General features: G+C 38.8%; 1 protein-coding gene and 1 long non-coding RNA gene across 3 annotated transcripts; one reads left to right on the plus strand and one right to left on the minus strand.

Moving 5' to 3' along the window:
- The first annotated feature begins 12,592 nt into the window (after positions 1-12,592).
- On the plus strand, positions 12,593-15,429 carry LOC144703832 (uncharacterized). The gene is made up of 2 exons (XR_013581644.1): positions 12,593-13,565; positions 13,662-15,429. It is a non-coding gene; the product is annotated as an uncharacterized LOC144703832 (long non-coding RNA).
- A 1,043-nt stretch (positions 15,430-16,472) lies between these two features.
- On the minus strand, positions 16,473-18,802 carry LOC144703013 (phosphoesterase). 2 transcript variants are annotated; one of them, XM_078575084.1, is made up of 12 exons: positions 18,519-18,801; positions 18,357-18,422; positions 18,214-18,276; positions 18,073-18,132; positions 17,853-17,915; positions 17,696-17,752; positions 17,483-17,559; positions 17,230-17,311; positions 17,033-17,149; positions 16,833-16,963; positions 16,698-16,767; positions 16,473-16,619 (listed from the first exon to the last, which is right to left on the minus strand). In XM_078575084.1, the coding sequence occupies exons 1-12, from the start codon at positions 18,732-18,734 to the stop codon at positions 16,548-16,550; spliced, it is 1,074 nt and encodes a 357-aa protein (XP_078431210.1). In that variant the 5' UTR covers positions 18,735-18,801; the 3' UTR covers positions 16,473-16,547. The 2 variants fall into 2 exon arrangements, with proteins under 2 accessions (XP_078431210.1, XP_078431209.1); XM_078575083.1 differs by having other exon boundaries at positions 16,698-16,963; positions 18,519-18,802.
- Between the last annotated feature and the right edge of the window lie 204 nt (positions 18,803-19,006).

The raw sequence follows: 19,006 nt of genomic DNA on the forward strand, positions 1-19,006 counted from the left end.
TTTCGAAAAAAGTGAAAAAGCTGGTTTGATTCTATTTTTTTCCTCGATTAGAGATATCCATCAATCAGAATCGTAATGCCAAATAATGGTCCAATGGGTACAATAACTTCGAGGAACATTGGAATTATTGGTTTGTAATAGGGGAACCATTTTCAATTACTCTCTCATGGATTTGTATTCATCAATATTCGGTTGGTCCATGGCTACAGACAAACAATATTTGCCTAAATCATTTAAACTCTTTTTGTCCAAGGCCCTTTACTTTTTGTATATGTCGCTTTGTCTCTCTCCTGTACAAGACACTTCCTTTTTTGTGAGTACTGGAAACAGCCCCATTCATTGGTCAAAGGTAACATCTATGAATTCAAAGGTACAAACGGTCAACTCTAAAGTCAGTAGTTAAAATCCATCAGTATTCAAATCGTTCTTGGAATAAGCCAAGGCCCTTCTTGTTCTCAAAGCACAAAATTCTTGAAAAATGGGAGAGTAATATAATCATTTGTTTCCAACAAGATTATCATTTTTGCGCAAATCTGTGTGGATCTAGTAAAACACTGGTCTCAATCTGGTGGAAAATTAATGTTAAAATATCCCAGGCTGGGATGAGTTTTTCTAAATCAACGCACATATCAAATTCTGATTTGAGCCTTTTGGAATAGCCTCTTTATTGCTTTTTGTCGACCACCTACAATTTGTCGAATTCTACATACACGTTTCTCTCATTTCGCGTTCATGTTTTATCCAAAGTACACCAAAATGCTTCTTCCGTGCATATGTCAATCTGCCGCTGATTCCAGAAATATCATCTACTCATAATTTACCATTTCGTCCTCTATTATCAGCCGGACCCCTCTTTCTCCACACTTAATTCAGTAGAACTTTCAAAATAATTATCCTATTTATCGACCTGCGGCTTAAAAATCCTATCACATATACTTATCTGTATATATACACACACACACATATATAGACATATATATATGTGTATATATATAGGTATGTGTGTGTGTGTCTTCACCTCGTTAACCTAAATACCATTAATAAATCGTTGCTTCTTGTTCATTTTGTTATTATTGACTTTCCTGTATGGTGTTGTTCTCATAGTTCGTTATACGTGAATACATAGATGCACTATCTCCACTTTGTTGATCCGCATCAATTTCCAATATCTACCTGTTCCATGTTTCGTACAACCGAGCTATCAATTAGAGAAAGGTAACCATACTAAAGATATCTCCAACTACGGGTATTCTCTCAAGTTCTCGCTCCCTAGAGTATTACGCTTAGGTCCAAATTAAAATCTCCAAATGACGGTTTTACTTCCTATTTCCGTCTCTCTGATGTTGGACATCGTCAACTGCGTCGTCTGATAGGTAATTCACCTAGGTGCAGTGTACTTGCAGGTCCGACTTGTGGAAATTCCGCCGAGTCAAAGATCTTGGGCAGCCGAGTGATGAGGAGGGAAGTGACCTTCAGACGCTCGTCAGAGCGACGATGGCGACGACGCCGCGGAACAGAACAATTCTGTAGGGGCTCGCACGTAACAGAGAGGCTCGGCCCGTGTCTATGGAAACACTCAATTCGTGAATTTCTGGATAACTTCTCTTACATATTCTAACCCCGAGCGCAGTGGAACACAATCAAAAATAAACTGAAGATGGTAATATAAAGGGCGAGCAAGGGAACGGCGTACCTCATCGTTGTCGTTGCTCATCGTCGCATTCTTCGTCAATGCACGGACTGATGCAGGCAGGTTGGTGGTGGCACGTCGGTGATGGGCACGGCTTGGCTCCACCAGCAGCAGGATCGCGACACGGGAGCGTGATGTCTTAGAAAGGCGAGGATGAGGAGGGAGGCGTACAATGGCGAACCGGCCCGAGCTAACCGGCTGAGCCATGACGATCAACCTGATAATGAATCAACACGGACGAAGTCCAACAGTGGATGCCAGCGACGACAGGCTGCCCTTGCAATCTGGGGCGGATCCGCAATGGTCGCAAGAAGGCATGAGAGCATCGGGGCGGAGCCTTGGGGGTACATCGACTTGGACAGCCGTTGCGAGGAAAAGCCAAAGACCACGGAGCGGTGCGGGCGTTGACCTTCACCGAAACATTCGCCATGAGCGCCCAATTGGCAGGGTATGGGAACACATGTAGAGGTCAATGGGACCACAAAAAGAAGGGCAACGTCGCCCTTGGCTGCAGTGGTCGGTGACGACGCCTGCTTCTGATGCTTTCTTCCTTCCCCTTCCCTTCCTCTCCTCTTTCCTCCTTCCTTCTCCTTCTTCCTTCTCCTTCTTCATGTCCTACTCTCTTCTTCTCGTGAGACCTAGAAAGTGTCACTGCCAATCAAAGCAACCAGGTCTGACTGTGAACGTCCCCATCATGACCATATTAAGGGCCATGATGGGCCCCAATACAACAGTCCACAAATGGATCCAATAAGGGACCCTTTTACAACACGTAAAACATAAAAAAGACATAGGGAGACAACTTAGGACGATTCCAAATGAAAGGATAGATAAAAAGCGATGCTACGGATGTGTCACGATGAGTATAGTGAACTTGTCGTGACAAACACGAAACATGAAATTGGACAAACGAAAAGCGATAATTAAAACGCGAACATGTGCACAGATGTGATTTACCCAAGGTATTTAAACCCAGCGTCTTCACAGATGCTTTGGCGTGCCAGGCGGGCTGGATACGAACCGCAAGTGACCTTGATGATGGCAAAGATGACTTCGTTGTTGTTTCATCGATGTCATTTGAGCGTGCCCCATCACTCTCCCTTCATTTAAATACCATAAATTTATTTTGTTCCGACATGTATGCTTTGCCTATAGTATCTACAAAGATCAATGGCAATAACAATGATGAAAACTTACAATATATGACATATATACACAAACCTTCCTCTTTGCCATCTTATGTCTACTTATTAGTACAGATTACAGTATCATCGGAATTTCAATCAAACATAAATCACCCATCAATAAATTTTACCTATCCTATCACTTTTCATTATCTTTCGTTTTAATTCATCTTACTATCCATATTATTACCTTATTCTTCCTAATCCAAACTTCAGAACTAGATCCATCTATCAGTAGGCCATGTGGGACGACCTCACCCACTAGTAGACGTACCTTACCCAGTTTAGATGATTATATAATTTATTTGATGAAGGTAAAATTAATTCGCAACGTCATGAAAATGACACCATGATTTGCGTTTATCAAATACCATCTAGGGATTTGTGCGGACCTATTTGGTTAACACTTTACACATGGAGAACCCATTATAGAAAGTTAGGATCACAAACGATAATGTTTAGGAGATCATCCATGCTCATCGTAAGAGCCAGAATAGGTGTCATTTCTATATCATTCTCTTCCAATATATTTCTATATCATTCTCGAGCATCCCTCAAGTAGGAATACCGTGAACACATGATTAATGGTAGTGACCGATGACCTATGATATGTCTGTCATGTTGGTTTCTAGAGGCCTTGATGTGGATGAACAAAATAAAATGATGTACATTGGAAGACTTTTGCGAATCGAACAGCATCGACAAAAACATTAAACGAAGTACCTTTGCACGAATCTCATTCGTGATTTCTTCAATCCCAGCGTTTGATGAGTCGAGCTGCTAAAGTGTGCAGCCTCTAAATGTATCCACGCGGTCCTCGGCACGTCAAATCTCCTCCTTCTCGTTGATGCGCCCGTTCTATCTCCGTCGGCGTCGTTACGTCATCCTGATCATATCACGGATGGAGAGGGGGTGTGGGGAGAGCGGAGAAGAACGGGAAAGGCCCCTCAACAATTCTGGCCTGGGTGAATTTCTTTCAGGGCCTTCCCCTATTTATACTAAGTGGGTATTTTTCATAAAACCCCCAAAACTTAAGTATATCTTCCAACGTCCAAAAGATCATTTGCGTGTGACCCTCTAGGCCCATGTATCAGTCTTGTTAAAGACTCCAACGGCCCAATAACCTTTATTGGCCTTCCAAATTAATTAACTATATCATCATATAGATTAATTAATGTCAGATCGATTTAACCCAATCAATAGGTCGAGACTCCGACACGTGGGGGGCCAAGCTACACCTCATGTCCTAGAAGATACAAAGGAGTGTGTATCGACTCACTCATGGAACCCTATTCGTCATCAGTTACCGTGTATGTATAATCCCTCATCCACTTGACGCTCCTTGGATGACTTAGGGTATGGTCAACTATCAAACCCTAATTGATCATCTGAGTTAGTACTGATGCATTCAGAAATCATCGGAGAACTCTTCTCTGATATTTCACTACCTTGGCCAAGGACTTCGTTGCAGCGTCTTCCTTGAGTTGTCACCTCTTATACCGAGGGTGGGTGATTCCATCCTGATCACTCAATCGCCTTCGTGTACTTCTTGATGCACCCGAACTAAGACCGTTTAGAATCCCATGAATAGAGACTCGTTGGCCATAGCCAAAGTACAACCGTCCACCCACAAGATGTCTTTGGTGTCTCAGGTCTAAGGACCACTTGCACAACCACGACGTGAATCAACTTGATAGACAGTTCGGTAAAATACCATTCAGGGATTCGTACGGATCACTTCATTGAACTCTTTTCACTAAAGAGCACCCACTATCTATCCTTAGTGTTACCACACTAATGGCTACGGGACCGGCCATATTCATCATATGAGTGAGGCTAGACAGTGATATTCTATCCAGATACTTCGATGTCCTTCTCGCATATCCTTCGAATAGGAATGTTTAGAACACATGCTTAAAGACCAGTGATCTCCGTATTACGATCTCATCATAATTCACTAAGTCCGATCATGTATTCATGGACTTCATTATACGCATCACACGTGCACTATAATAAATATGTTCTATTAATGAACATGGAACGAGATGTGGAATGTGTGATTGGCTTGCTGGCCACATATATTTCCATCATGTCATTCACTTAGCTATTTCAGGTATTCATGAGCTTAGATTTAAGAACTTCACCTGCACCATAATGGAGGTATTTGGTATCAATGAATGTTAACAGAGATGTAAACATGTCAAGTGGGAATAAGATAGTAATATATATGTGCAATTCTAACTAATTTATCTACTTCTTTATCTTTATCTGGATATATTATCAACATTTATGTTAAGTTGTGAAAAATCATGAAATAAAATCACTTTTTTTCTAATTTGGAGTTAATTATTGTCATTTGTGGGACTAACCCCACTTAACTCAATGAGTTAAGTGGAATGAATCTCACTCTCTTCTTAGTTTGTTTGGAAGATCCAGGAATTAGGTGAAACTTTCATGAATAATGGGGATAATTAAATGAAGGAGAAGCTATTTTTCCCAAAGGAGCAGGCCTAGCCACAACCCTGAGCCAAGAAAGGAGACCCAAATCAAGACAGCTGGCTCTAGTCTAAAGGCTCACTCAAGAAGCTCCACTAAGCCCACTATGAGAGGCATCTTGGGCCAAAGAAAGGAGGGTAAGTTAAAGGTCAAGTCATGATTATTTATGACCATTTTAGGTGCTTGGATGCTGATTTGAGGACACCCTTGGACGTGGATCCAAGCCAGAGAAGAAGATCCAGCCATTCAATCCATAAAACATCCAAGGGTGGAGACTTAAAGATGGCACCTTTAATGATAATTAAGGAAAGACGTCTTGAACGTCCCTGGGGCATTTAAAATGTATCAATGCTGATTGGAGGATCATAATGGACGTGGATCATGACCCAAAAAAGAAGATATGGCCATCCATTGTATTAAAAATCCAATGGCTCGCATTTGCTCTCTCTCCCTATATAAACCTCTTCACCCTATTGTAATATTCGTCTTGTGATTCAATCCAAAGTAATATTTGGTGGCCTAAGTGCAATTGAGTCATAGATACATTCACCTTAGTGAGTGCCAGGCTGAGCAGGAAGCATCCAGAGCTAAAGAAGCTTCTTATTTCTCCTTTTTCACTCTTACCTGTTCGTATTTTGTCATTTGTTTAGTTTTAGATCAGCTAGCCAATATTCATACGGTTCCAACGCATTCAACTTCACTCAAAAATTCATTCTATAACTCATTGTAGAGTGAAGTTAGTGCAGGCCATTTTTTCTCTCTCCTCCACCAAGCCACTTTCCCCATTTAGCATCCGGACTTGCCCAAATTTTGATTAAGTCCAGAGCGCCAGCCTGTATCATTTCATATTTTATTTTGGCTTTAAAATACTCCTAAAAATCCCAAAAAAGTATTTTCTGCCTACTAATATTATTATATATGTTATATTTTTAGTTATTATCTTCATGTGTACCAAAACCTACTTCTAAAATTATTAGAAAAATATAAAACTAAAGCACATGGATCGGCCCTTACTCTCCCGACGCTAGTAAGGTAATTATATTTTTTTGTTTTTTTAATTCGGATTAACCAACGACACTAATTAGTGAAGTTAGCTCATCACTAGTTACCTTTAAAATCTGAATTATCAAACACATGATAAATGGTAGTGACTGATGACCTGTGATATTTCTGTCATTCACTTAGCTATTTCAGGTATTCATGAGCTTAGATTTAAGATCTGGACCTGCACCATAATGGAAGTATTTGGTGTCAATGAATGTTAACAGAGATGTAAACATGTCAAGTGGGAAAAAGATTTTTTAAGTAATTTACTTGGAGCCCACATACATTATTAAACATTATAACTATTTTGCCGCTGGTTAGGTACCAAAAAATAGGCAAAGAGAGAAATACATAAATAATAGGGAGGGACGAAACCTTAAATTGAGAACCAAGTTGAAAGTACCGCCCAATATAAAAGTATGTGAAAGACAAATAATGTGGAACATTAATGATTAAGGGGAAAGCAGCAAATTATGAGACCAAAAACAAAGTTGGGGGAAACATTTGGGTATGACACAGAAATAAATTATGAAAAGGTGCTTTACAATGACATAGAGATAAATCGCAAACTTAATTCCATTGGAGTCTTGGGTCATTAAAACATTCTCAATCAGAAACATTAAGCAAAAAACAAAACCATAACTTCATGGAAGAATTTTGAAAAACAACACAACAGCGATGGATCCTGGACATGTATTAGCCGGAAACAATATAAGGATTAAACTTCTCTCCCTTTGATAAAATAATGTCTCATAATAAAAAGTAGGAGGGGTCAAAAGAAGATAAGGAACTTTGCTCAGAATTATGTATATTTTATAACTGCGACCAGTGAGAGATAGATGGTCTGTGTGCGAGGTAGAAGGAATCAAATTAGGAAACATAGTAAGACATATAGACAAAGTGACAGAGATAGAGAGATAGAGGAATGCAAAGGGAAGGAGAAAGGCAAAATGTGTCATTCTTATTGAGAATTTGAGATTGATATATATATATAGAGAGAGAGGGGGGGAGAGAGAGAAAGACATGCAGAGAGGTAGAGATAGAGAGACAGCTAGAAAGAGAACTAAGATTTGAGACCTAGGGAGAGATCAAAAGGACTTTGTAGTACATCAGTTTTTCTGATGCCTCTTAATCGGATAACTATGCTTATCTATTTTCATGCACTTAGCAAGATTTTACATATCTGAAACATGAATCTGCAGAGGTGTTGACTATTTTATTTGAGTCTTTCTGAATTCGGGATACATATCATCTTTTGCATAGAATAAACCCTAGTGACCAACAATGTTTGACATGTTCGTTGTGAACCAGTTCAACGGAGAGATGTTTTTTGCACAAAATGAAGATTTAAAAATCAATATTTGGACAAAGAAACATTTATAAAAATAAAATGAACAGAGACCTTTTCTACACAAAAGCTGGAACAGAGTTTTTTTGAGATTTAAATATCTCAGGATGATAACGCATAATTAAAATTACTTCCTTGGATCAGTGAAGTCGACGCGATGGCCCATCTATCATTGTTGAACTGTTTTGGCGTGGAGCTTCTGAGCTATCAGGCTGCTGCTGGGCATGCAAATAAAAAAGTGCAAATAACCTGTGGATGATGCAGTCAAACTTACCGATATTCCTAACAACTAATCTCACAATAAGTTCCCTTTTTTAAGATTCGACATTCTTGTCAAAGAGCCCTTGACCTTTTCCACAGAAAGCTTGTTTTTATTTGCACTTTTTTATTGAGGGCTACTGGATAGAAACTGTGGTCTCAAAAATTTCTGATGTTTTTTCTTATCTGAACCATTTTGTTCAGGGGTATGAGGGCACGATCCTAGATGAACAATACCAGCCGAATTTAGATATAGGTGGAGAGATTGCAAATACTTTATTTTAGATGATAACTTATTTTCGACTTGTTTATGAAATTGCATGAAAGTATTGAGAAGGTCATATTTTCATTAAAGAGGTAAAAGCCAGTTATGTTTACAAAAATCATCTACAAAAATTACATAACATGAATAACCTGAGTGAGATGAGACTGGCGCTCATCCTAACATGTGGTTAGAAATATGATTTGTAGAAGAAAAAGGCAGTTTATGAGCTTTTGAGATATTACAAGAATCACAAATGAGTTGTTGATTATAATGAAAGAAAGGAAGACCAAATTTATTAATAATAGTTTTCAATATTTTAAATTGAGGATAAACCAGTCTTGAAGACCAACTTCTAATAGACAATTTTTCTCTCATAGCAGATTTTGAAGATGGATAATCCTGATAGTAAAGCCCTTCCCTAGTTGTTTCTTGAAGGATAATTTGATTGGTTGATTTGTACTTCAAAAGAAAATAAGAAGAATGAAACTCAAGAAAAACATCATTGTCAATGGTTGGTTTATGTATTGACATGAGATTTTTTGTCACTTCTAGAACGTGCAAAATATGATTTTAAAGAAGAGTTTTATCACAAATAGTAATCTTAGAGGGCCCAATTTCGAAAATATTCAAACATGAACCGTTACCTATTTCAAGATATCATTTCCTTGATATGTGTGTGATTGCTGTAGAAAACTCTGATTACCTATGACATGATGAGTGGCTCCTCTGTCAGGATACCAACCATGATGTTCAGTAGTATAGTGTGTGGACCATTGCTTTGATTAGAGCTCTTAGAGTTGTAAGCTTTGCTGTTTTAAAATTCAACTAGATATTGGCATTCTCCAGCTCTATGCCCAAATTGAGAACATATTTGGCACCTGGGCTGAAACCTTTGATTTCTTCCTGTCTCGATACTGACTACGATTTTGAGAATAATTTCTTTGATAGTATTCTCTTTTTGGGCTTCAATTTGATGTGGATGACTGATGCATTTGTTTTTGAACTGCATTAGCCATCAAAGGAAATGTGTCTGTATTTTCCTTCTGATGATGCATCCGATATGAAATATGGGCCTTTTAATTTCCAACAATTTGCTCAAATCCTATGTGATCAATTTTAGCATTTGCACCGATCAAAAATTAAGCATATTATGTAGGTAATCCTCTCATAAAAGTATAAATATTGGTTGGTTCACTTGCATGATGTCCAACAATCACCAAGGACTCTACAATGAATCTGAAATGTTGGATTTACTCATCCATAATCATTGATATTTTCCCTATGTTGTGGAATTTTCAATTTAATCACATTATTCTTGATCGATTCCTTCTAGCAATAGTGCATTCCAATTTTTCTCAGAACCTGTTGACCAATTCTCCACCAGCTTTAATACTCTGGTTTGTCTAAAGTATTCCCTTTTTGATCGGGATTGGAAATTGTTTACACCGTACATATTTGGGAGAGGTAGAACGATGTTTCTCCACATCTGATAGTTGTCAGATTGAAGTTTAATCGAAGTCACATTCCCTGGTGTTATCACTTTTGGCACTACTCCAAGAGAATTCATGCTGGGAGCAAACGTAATACCAGCAGCTGATTCGTCAAGATTTTCTTCAGCCATGCTAGGTTTGACCTTGGAGCTCTGACACCATGTAAAAGCTTCTTGAAGCTTTCAGTTGATATAAGCAACAATAAGAAAGGAGATAGAAAAAAAGGAGTAGAGAGAAACAAACACCAAGGATGGTTGTTAGAATCGTTGATCCCGCTAATTAAATTGTAACATGCTGGTTATTATTTATAGTACTTTATATAAAATATGTTGCCTAACCATTTAATCGTAGCCGTTATAATTTGTTATAATGTGCCTAACCAAACTCATTCTAACCATTATTTTGTTGCATGTCTAAGATTTGATCCTGATCGTCTACATTTCGTCCTATTTATCCGGACCGCTCATTCTCATAACGAATATAGATAAGTGTCATGTTTTCACTAGATAATGTTTATTAAGAATCCTATTGGTTGGCACTGCTACTGACTGGGCTGCCGAGTTGTTTCAGATTTGATGACTCTGCATGTTATCTTCTTCCTCCTTAACAGATGGATCTACTGACGATGGGTTGTGAGAATCCATTTTTGTAGATTTTGAGGATCGTTCACAAGTCCATGACTTGAGTTTTGAATTTCTGTTTAGTTGGTCGTTGATTGGTTCAGTGAACCGGGAACTGTGAGACCAGAGAGAGACTATGAGTGAGAGAGATTTAAGAGGGAGAGAAAGAGAGGGAGAACTATAAGGAGAGCCAGTGGGATCATGATAGACAGAAAGGTAGCAGTGAAGAGAGAGAGAGAGAGAGAGAGAGAGAGAAAACTGTAATCAACACAAGATGGCTTTGAAACCTGCGACCTAAGATTGCTTGTGAAGTTCCTCATCACCCCAACTGCTGATTTCAGGATCGCTATTTTTTTTTTTATTTTATAATTCAGATATGTTTGTAAAAGTTCTTGAAGAAGAACAACAAGAAGACAGGTAGAAGAAAAGGAGATAAGAGAACTCCAGACATAATAATTGAAGATGGTTTTTATTTCCACACATTTTAAGATTAAGTTGGGTTGTATTAATAGATTATAATATAGAAGTATGAACAGCTAGTGTAGGATGTTATAAACTTGACAGTAATAACTTCCTTTCTAAATTTAATCCTGGCCATTAGATTATTTGACTGTTATGATAGTCTCTCTAGATTTAATCATAGCCACTGGATTTTATCCTATCTAGTTTTTATCATTACCATCTATGTTATCTTATATTAAATTCTGACAGTCTACTTCTCATAACGAGTATAGTTATGTGTTCAATTCTTTAATAGTCTATTGCCATTTAGAGTCCTATTGATCGATGACGGTACTGACATGGCCTTGCTCTTGAAATAAGCTCCTCTTTACCTCCCTGCAAGCTCATCAGCAGCAGAGATGGCCTTGAGCTTGGATCAAAGCTCACAAAATCTTTTTCTAGAGAGTGGCTTTGTTAAAGCACAGTAATTTTTCCATCACTTCCTATACATTTCGTCTTTTGCAGCTTTGCCACAACTTACTCTCAATATTCTTCATCTATGCGTGAAATACATTTCTTGGCCAGATAAGTAGCACCAATTTTGTCACAACAGAGTGTAGGCATAGCTAAGTAAATGCTTATGAGTTCTCCAGTCATCAGCAGAAGGTTGATGCATTTTTTGACATACCTTGTTAACAGAAAAATCTATATCAGGTCGTGTTAAAGTGATGTATTGAATCCCCCCTACTGAACTTCTATAGTAAGAATCATCTAAAAAATCAGAAGCTGTAGTTGAAAGAGATGATTGACTTACGGGACATGTTGTGGCCAATGGTTTACAGTTTTCTAGATTTGCACGTTGAAAAAGAGAGTGTATATATTTTGATTAAGATACAATAAATCCATGTTTAAATTTAATGAGTTCAATGCCAAGAAAGAAGTATGCTTGTCCAAGATCTTTTATCGCAAATTGTGTTTTGAAGAGATGTAAGAAGTTTACTAAATAAAACATGATCAGGGAAATTAATGAAAGTATCATCTACATGGATTAAAATAAAAATGGGTATAATGGGATCATTTTTGTAAAATAAGGAAGTGTCAGTTTTGGAGCCAGGAAAACCAAGTGTAATGAGAAAAGAAGTTAATTAAATGAACCCAGCTCTTGGAGCTTGTTTTAAACTATAAATGGATTTTTTAAGACAACAAATATACTCTGGATGTTTAAGATCTTTAAATCCTGGAGGCTATTCCATATAAATAGTTTCTGAGAGATCACCACATAAGAAAGCATTGGATGTATTTTAAACTGATGACTCATGGAAATTGATACGGGCAATCTGATAGTTGTATGTCTAATAACTGGAGTAAAGGTGATGGAGGACCATCCAGACGAACACGCCCCGATCCATCGCCAACCATGTCATGAAGCCCGAGCGGACATGAAGAATCTACAATTACACTATCAAGTTTGAGAAGCGACTTCATCGCCTCGGTACGCGTGAATTACATCCAGATGTATTTTTTCCTGTTTTCTGTTATCGTCATTGTTGGACTAGCGGGAGGCCCCTCCTGCGCGAGTACCGGGCTCCTTAATGTTTTTTTTATTAGAGTTTGATGTATTGTCTTCTTTAGGGGGAGAAAGCCTTGTTGGGTTTCTCTTCCCCTAAAGAATCCTCTTAAGGGGAGCCCAATAGGCTCTCCCTTAAAGAGGAGGGGGGGCCAATAAGCCCACCCCCTCCACAACTACCACGTCCCCATACCTCCATAAGGGAAGAGTGGACGTGGAGGGGGAAGAAGTCATTGTGTTAAACATTCCAGATCTCGTTTACTTGTTTGGCACTTAGTTTTTTCATCGTGCGTGCTCTCTGAAGAAGAAGAAGCAATCTCGTTCTCGTTTTGCTGAAGAAGAAGAAGAAGGAGATACATTGTACATGAAGAAGAATCTACGTCGTAGAAGAAGAAGGAGACGTCGCATTAGTAAAAGACTGTTGCCCTGTGATTTTCACAATCAAATTTTTCATTGTCATCGTCGTTTTGGGCGAATATCGGTGTTACGATCAGCGAAAGCTGAACGATTTGTGTTATCGAAGGGGAGCGCACCTCTGCCTTCCAATTTGCAATCAGTTGAAATCGCCACCGGACAGATCGTCCCTTCGCCGAATGAGTGATCACGTCGCCAATTCTCATTCCTATTTCATTCGTTACAGTTCAGAAATTTGTCACGACCGATGCCGATTATTCCTTTCCATTTCCGCGTCGGCCGTTCCTGGTTGCCCTTGACTATTCTACGGCTGAAGCTTACCATTCCGTCGTTCTGAACAAGCATTCCGCCTGCGGCTGTAGAATTCCGAGGAGAGTTTCCAGAGGAGAAAGCGCTCGGGATCAAGAGATTTTGTGATAGAAATCTGTCATCCATTTCCAACCATCGTTGATCTTCATCACCTGTTCACGGTCCTAGTGCTGCTGATCGAGGCAGCTGGAATAACTCGGTGGATGATCGGTTGCCGTGGACGCTCTGAAAATTCAACCTGCGACGTCGTCCATCCTAGAACGACGGTCTAGAGGTTGAATACCATCTCGACCCGAAGCCCGGCTGCCGCGTATCATCCAGCCTTTGACGCTTCTACTACCGACGAGGACTTAGTCAAAGTGAACCTGCCTGCATCGAGTTGGTCCCCGATACTGCTACTCACTGTCCGACCATCTTGACAGTTGGTAAAAACTTGCAGGTTCGACTCCTTCCCCTCTATCTTACAGTGTTGTTACATCTTTCAGTGCCGTTCTCTATTTTGCTCATTGCCTCCAGTGAATTAACGTGAATATAGGATTAAGCACTATATCCAGAATAGGCCATTCCTTTGTCGGTATTGGGCTTGATCAATTACGTTGACGGTGAGGACGCTCTCGGACTAGAACGTTCTCCAGACGTCGGCCATTGGAAGCTTTATTTTGACAGAACCTGTTCCGTGTCGAATAGCTGGTCCTCGTCTTCAGGTCGTTTGACGATCCTCGTATTTCTCGTTAATATTTTCTCAAAATCATATACATTATTCTACGTCATTAACCTTGCACTTAGTGATTGATCTCCGTGACGTGACGCAATTGTCGAATTCGACCGTCATGTTACATCAAAAGGTTTTACAATAATCAAAGCCTTCGTGTTGCCTATATCTTTTGCTATGAGTCAGGCTTTGTAGAGATCAATATCTGCAGAAGGTATGTACTTGAGTTTGTAGATCCATTTGCATCCTCTTACATGCAAATTGGGATTCCAAGGAACTAAGGACCAAGTGTCATTTTAAAGAAACACATTGAATTCCAATTCCATGGCTAGCATCCAGATTGTCTTATTGGAAGGCATTGAGAAACAAGTTGGCTCTAAAGAGGGTGTGACACTTATAAGTCCAAATTGAGGGGTTTTATGTCTGGAACTGTTTTAATCATTTGAACTTAGCGATACAGATATGAACGTTGGTTTATGCATCTTGATTATGGATTAACTAAAAATAAGGCATGAAATACCAAAAAATTTAAGGCCATTTTGGATCATGTTTTCTTATATTATCTTCATTTTAGTAAGTGTTTCATTTGAAGTATTAAATGGGTATTTATTTCAAAAGAAATATTAAATGGGCCATCGGTGCCCACTCTCCGCTTCTCGAGTCAAAGAATGACACATAGGTGCTATGTAACCACATGTGCACCAAATGTTGTGTAACACATCATCGGACACACCCATATTAGACCAGTCAAAATAGATATTGGCTATTAAGTAATTATTCCACGTTGCATTTATTTCAAAAAAATGTGGAGAACTGTTAGCATTAAATGCCTTCTCAGAGAAGAATTAAAATATCTTTTAAAACATATTTCTCTTTAGAATTAATGGGCTGTTAAATTATATAAAATGTTATGACATCCTGTTTAGTGAAGCCCATTAATTCTCAAGAGAAATATGTTTTAAAAGATATTTTAATTCTTCTCTCCATTATTTTAGTTTATATTATGCAGGGGTCACGTCAATCAAATAAATAAATAAGGGAGAGAGGAACAACCAAGGGTAGATCCATTCTTCTTTGGCCCTGGCCATTGATACTATCAGTCGATCGGCAGTTTCCGGACATGGGGGACTGTTAGAAGCTATCTGAAGGCTCCTGAAGAACCACGTCAACACCACGTCAGCCTAAGGCCACTTGAGACCCTCCCTTGTCTTCAAAAGGCGCTCAAAAGCACCCCATTCTCATCTTCAGATGGAGACATTGAATGGCGTCGAGAGACCCGTCCCGAGGTTTCCTTGTTGTATAAGGGCACTGAAAGCTCCTTCGAGGCTTGTGAAGCTCAAGATGGTGTCATTGGACCTCCATCTTGCTCTGGATTTGTGCCAACACATAGGAAGGCAGGCAAAATGCATACCGATGCCAAGGGGCGGTGATGCGCTCCCACACTCCAGCCGCCTGAATCAGGGCGATTCAGGTAGTAACTGATCTTCATATGGTAGATGTTAACCAGTTTATCATACTTAAATGTATATGTTGAGTTCCAATTCATCGTATTTTTGTTTATCGAGGCATCATCATAAACACCTTCTCAGCACCAAGGATTTCAATCTATTTTATCCCAATTTTACCCTGCAAAAAATATTAAGAATATGTGTTAAATATATCTACCTATATATTATATTTCTACTATCGAAAGATAACTATAAACATAAAATAATTAAGATACCTTCACACACTCCCCTTTATATCTAATTAAATACATTCTTATAAATTAGGTTATCCCTATACTCACATCTCTCTCTCTCTTACTTATAAATTCTAGGCATATAGATATATATAAATGTTTCTCTCCTCCATTAATATATAACTCAATAAATAATCACTCTTCTCCCGATTGATCATAATTCTTATCGCATTCTTTCTTCATTCGTCTTCTTACTTCTTACCTCTTCTAAAATAAGTACTCCTATCAACTCGCACCATACATATTATTAAATATTTCCAAAAAATCATTCATAATAAAAGTAAATTCTTATTCATTATCTAAGTAAATCCTAATATCCCCCATAATTGTATCTACCTCCTATCTTATATACAACTTATTATTAATTAAATAAATAATCATCTTATCTTCTATTAAGAATATTACATAATTGTTCTCCCTATCTTACAATCTTATATACCTCTTCCACTACCTACATTAACATCATCCCTAATTATAATACCATTAATTCATTCAAATTTCTTACTTCTTTGTTGTCTCTAAGATCTATAACAAGATACAAATGATGTACTATATTATCTCTTGCGTTCTCTGGTTCTCCCTCACACCACTTTCTATTCCTTACTATTGTGTTTTATCTTAATTCTTTCATCCATTAAATACTTCCTTTCACCTACTAATTATTTATCTTCTACTATTTTCACTATCTTTATTCCTATTACCCATTTGAGTGAGATTACTATATTTAAAAAATTTCTTTGATTTAGACAAATTAATCTACAACGACAATACAATTAACATACACACTTTGCCTTCACCAATTATGACCTTAATGCTTCCTATTTGATGTGTCATACTTGAGTATTCTATGTTGAAGTTTAAACCTCATCCATAGGCTGATGAGTACCATATCAAATTGAAAAAGGTTTTTTAATCTTTCTTATGGCGTACCAGAAATACCCCCTGGTTCAAATATAGTTTGTTCCCTTCTACATATCCTTTCCTGGGTCTGATGACGCCTCAAAGTATTCCTCCGGAACAAAGAACCTCAGGCCCACAGCCTGTAACAAAAGAAGACATTCCCTTCATAATACTTAAATGCAACACTGGTCCAAGTAACCAGCCTTCATTTTTCTCACCTTTGCAAATTTAATGTCCGCATCGCTGTGATCATCTTTCCTCCCCGCTGCATCGCCCACATAAAAGCTCCTGACCAAACAAGATACATGGATAGACAAATTTTATAGATAGGGTGAGACATCAGTAATACATACTTCTCCATGTCAATTTTTATGTGGGAGTTGAAGTTCTTTTCCATCATCCTCCACATTCCAGAATTGGGCTTGCGGAATAGATCATCAGGTTTTTTACTCTTGCCGTTTCCCAGCCCGCATGCGATGAAAATCTAGTATTTAGATGAACAGATTAAATGTCAATGGTTCAGGGTCTAGGGTTTAAGGGTTGAAGGTGGGACCTGCATCGGAACTCCCACCAGCTGCATGAAGTTTTCAAGCCTCCCAATCTTTGAGTCAATGGCTAGCTGTCTCTTGTTCTTCCAGCGATCTATATTTGACTCGTTTGTGAACACCACCTCATGACATAAAAGATAAATTCAATACACAATTTGAAGATATGATAAAATATTAATCATAGTAAAAAATAGTGGCCAACCAGCTTGTAGCCCTCCTTATGAAGACGCTGCAGCTTCATTGGTATCGTTGGATGCATCAGAGACCATTCGTCCGGACCAACTCTGAAAAGGGGAAGAGAGAGGGTTTTCTAACAGTAAGAAAAGACCTTTTCATTCACAGAATGCAAGTTTTTAATGGCGCTTCGTCTTTATAGGCTATAATAAAATCTAAGAACAATTTCTTAAAAAAAAAATCTAAGAAGAAAGTGAGTTGGAGAAAGAGACTAAGACTACCTTCTCAGAGACGTCTTTGCAAGACACCCGTCGAAATCAAAAGCAGCAATCTTACATGAATCATGAAGACTATCACCCTATCATAAAAAACAAAAGAAACCGGGCCCAATCATAAAAAACACATCAGGCCCGTTTAACATAATCGACAACCGTAATAGATATCCTTATGATCGATTCAGGACAGTTAAATATGAACAGTTCAAGGAATATTACCGCTGTACGAAAAATAACAGTTTTGAAGGCTTTCCATTCCGGGGGGAGAACAGCATCCTGAAGCGAGAAATCACAAACATGTGAATCGATCATAAGGAACCTTGTATTCCGACATTGTAATTAACTCAGGGAGTTTGAAAAGACTGAGGATGTGCACCTTGTATTTCATCTTTATATCAGAAACAGAAACGAGAATCTCCTCTTCTTCTTCATGTCCTGACTAAATAAAATAGATTGCACTAAAGTAAAAACCTAAAGCAAATGTTCGGAACAAAACAAGGAGATCTTTTCTACAGCAGACGAATCAGGGCAAGATCAAGGGAAAGATATGAAATTATTTGTTTTAAATAGGAATGAAGAGTAGAGGAAAGGTCTACCTTGCGCTTTCGGGCAACAATTTCTTCATCTTCTCCGGCAACGATACCATTCGAGATTAGCTGATTCCATAGAAAGAGTAACAGCCTCAATATCCACAGAGTGAATGAATAAACACGGAATATCCAAGAGGGCAATCTCACAGTGGAATCAATCAGCCGTTTTTTACTTTTATTGGAACTATCCTGCTCCAATCTTTGATCCTCCTGCAAAACGGAGATATAATCTCAAATGCCGGTCTCCTGAATAACGCTCACTTGATTTTGTCCACAAAACAAAATATTACAGAATTTTCTGGTTGACTAGCTGCGCTTTGGGTTTCCCATTTCTTCAACGCTTCCTGGTCCACGCGCTGCCAGAGCAAAAAAAAAAAAAAAAGAGGAAGTAAGCTACAAATCGCGACACTTGCGCTGAAACGAACTCCTTCCTACTATCCCAAAGTCCTCACATTAAGGGATTGGAAACCCTTGATCTTCTCCACGCCGGTGAACGTCTGGGGAACTGAGAAGCAGGATAGGTGATGCCATTTGACGGATTCAAAACCGCGCGGATCCCTGATCGACAAACCTAACCTCAGATTCGTCACAGAAATTATCTTTCCGCAAATCTTGCACGATGAACGCCCCGATTTCGCGTACTCAGCAACAATCTTCACCGACGCCATGGAGTAGGCCAAGGCTAGACCGATGTAGAGGACAAGGAGAACGAAGAGACGGATTTTTACGGCGGGAAAACACGAAGCCGTTGGTTCTTATACTGAGGCTCAAGAACGGATGATGTTTATGGAAGGACGGGACGGGCTGAAGGGCCATCCGTTCAGTCATCCGTTTATGGAATTTGCTTTCATCCCGTCCGTCATGTGTCTGAAATTATCATGATCACCATTCCATCATCAGTCTTGTTTTGTCATTTTTCCTTGGCAAAAAATTGAGTGGA

The sequence above is a fragment of the Wolffia australiana genome, chromosome 5, assembly GCF_029677425.1.
Source record: "Wolffia australiana isolate 7733 chromosome 5, ASM2967742v1".
Taxonomy (NCBI): Eukaryota; Viridiplantae; Streptophyta; class Magnoliopsida; order Alismatales; family Araceae; genus Wolffia; species Wolffia australiana.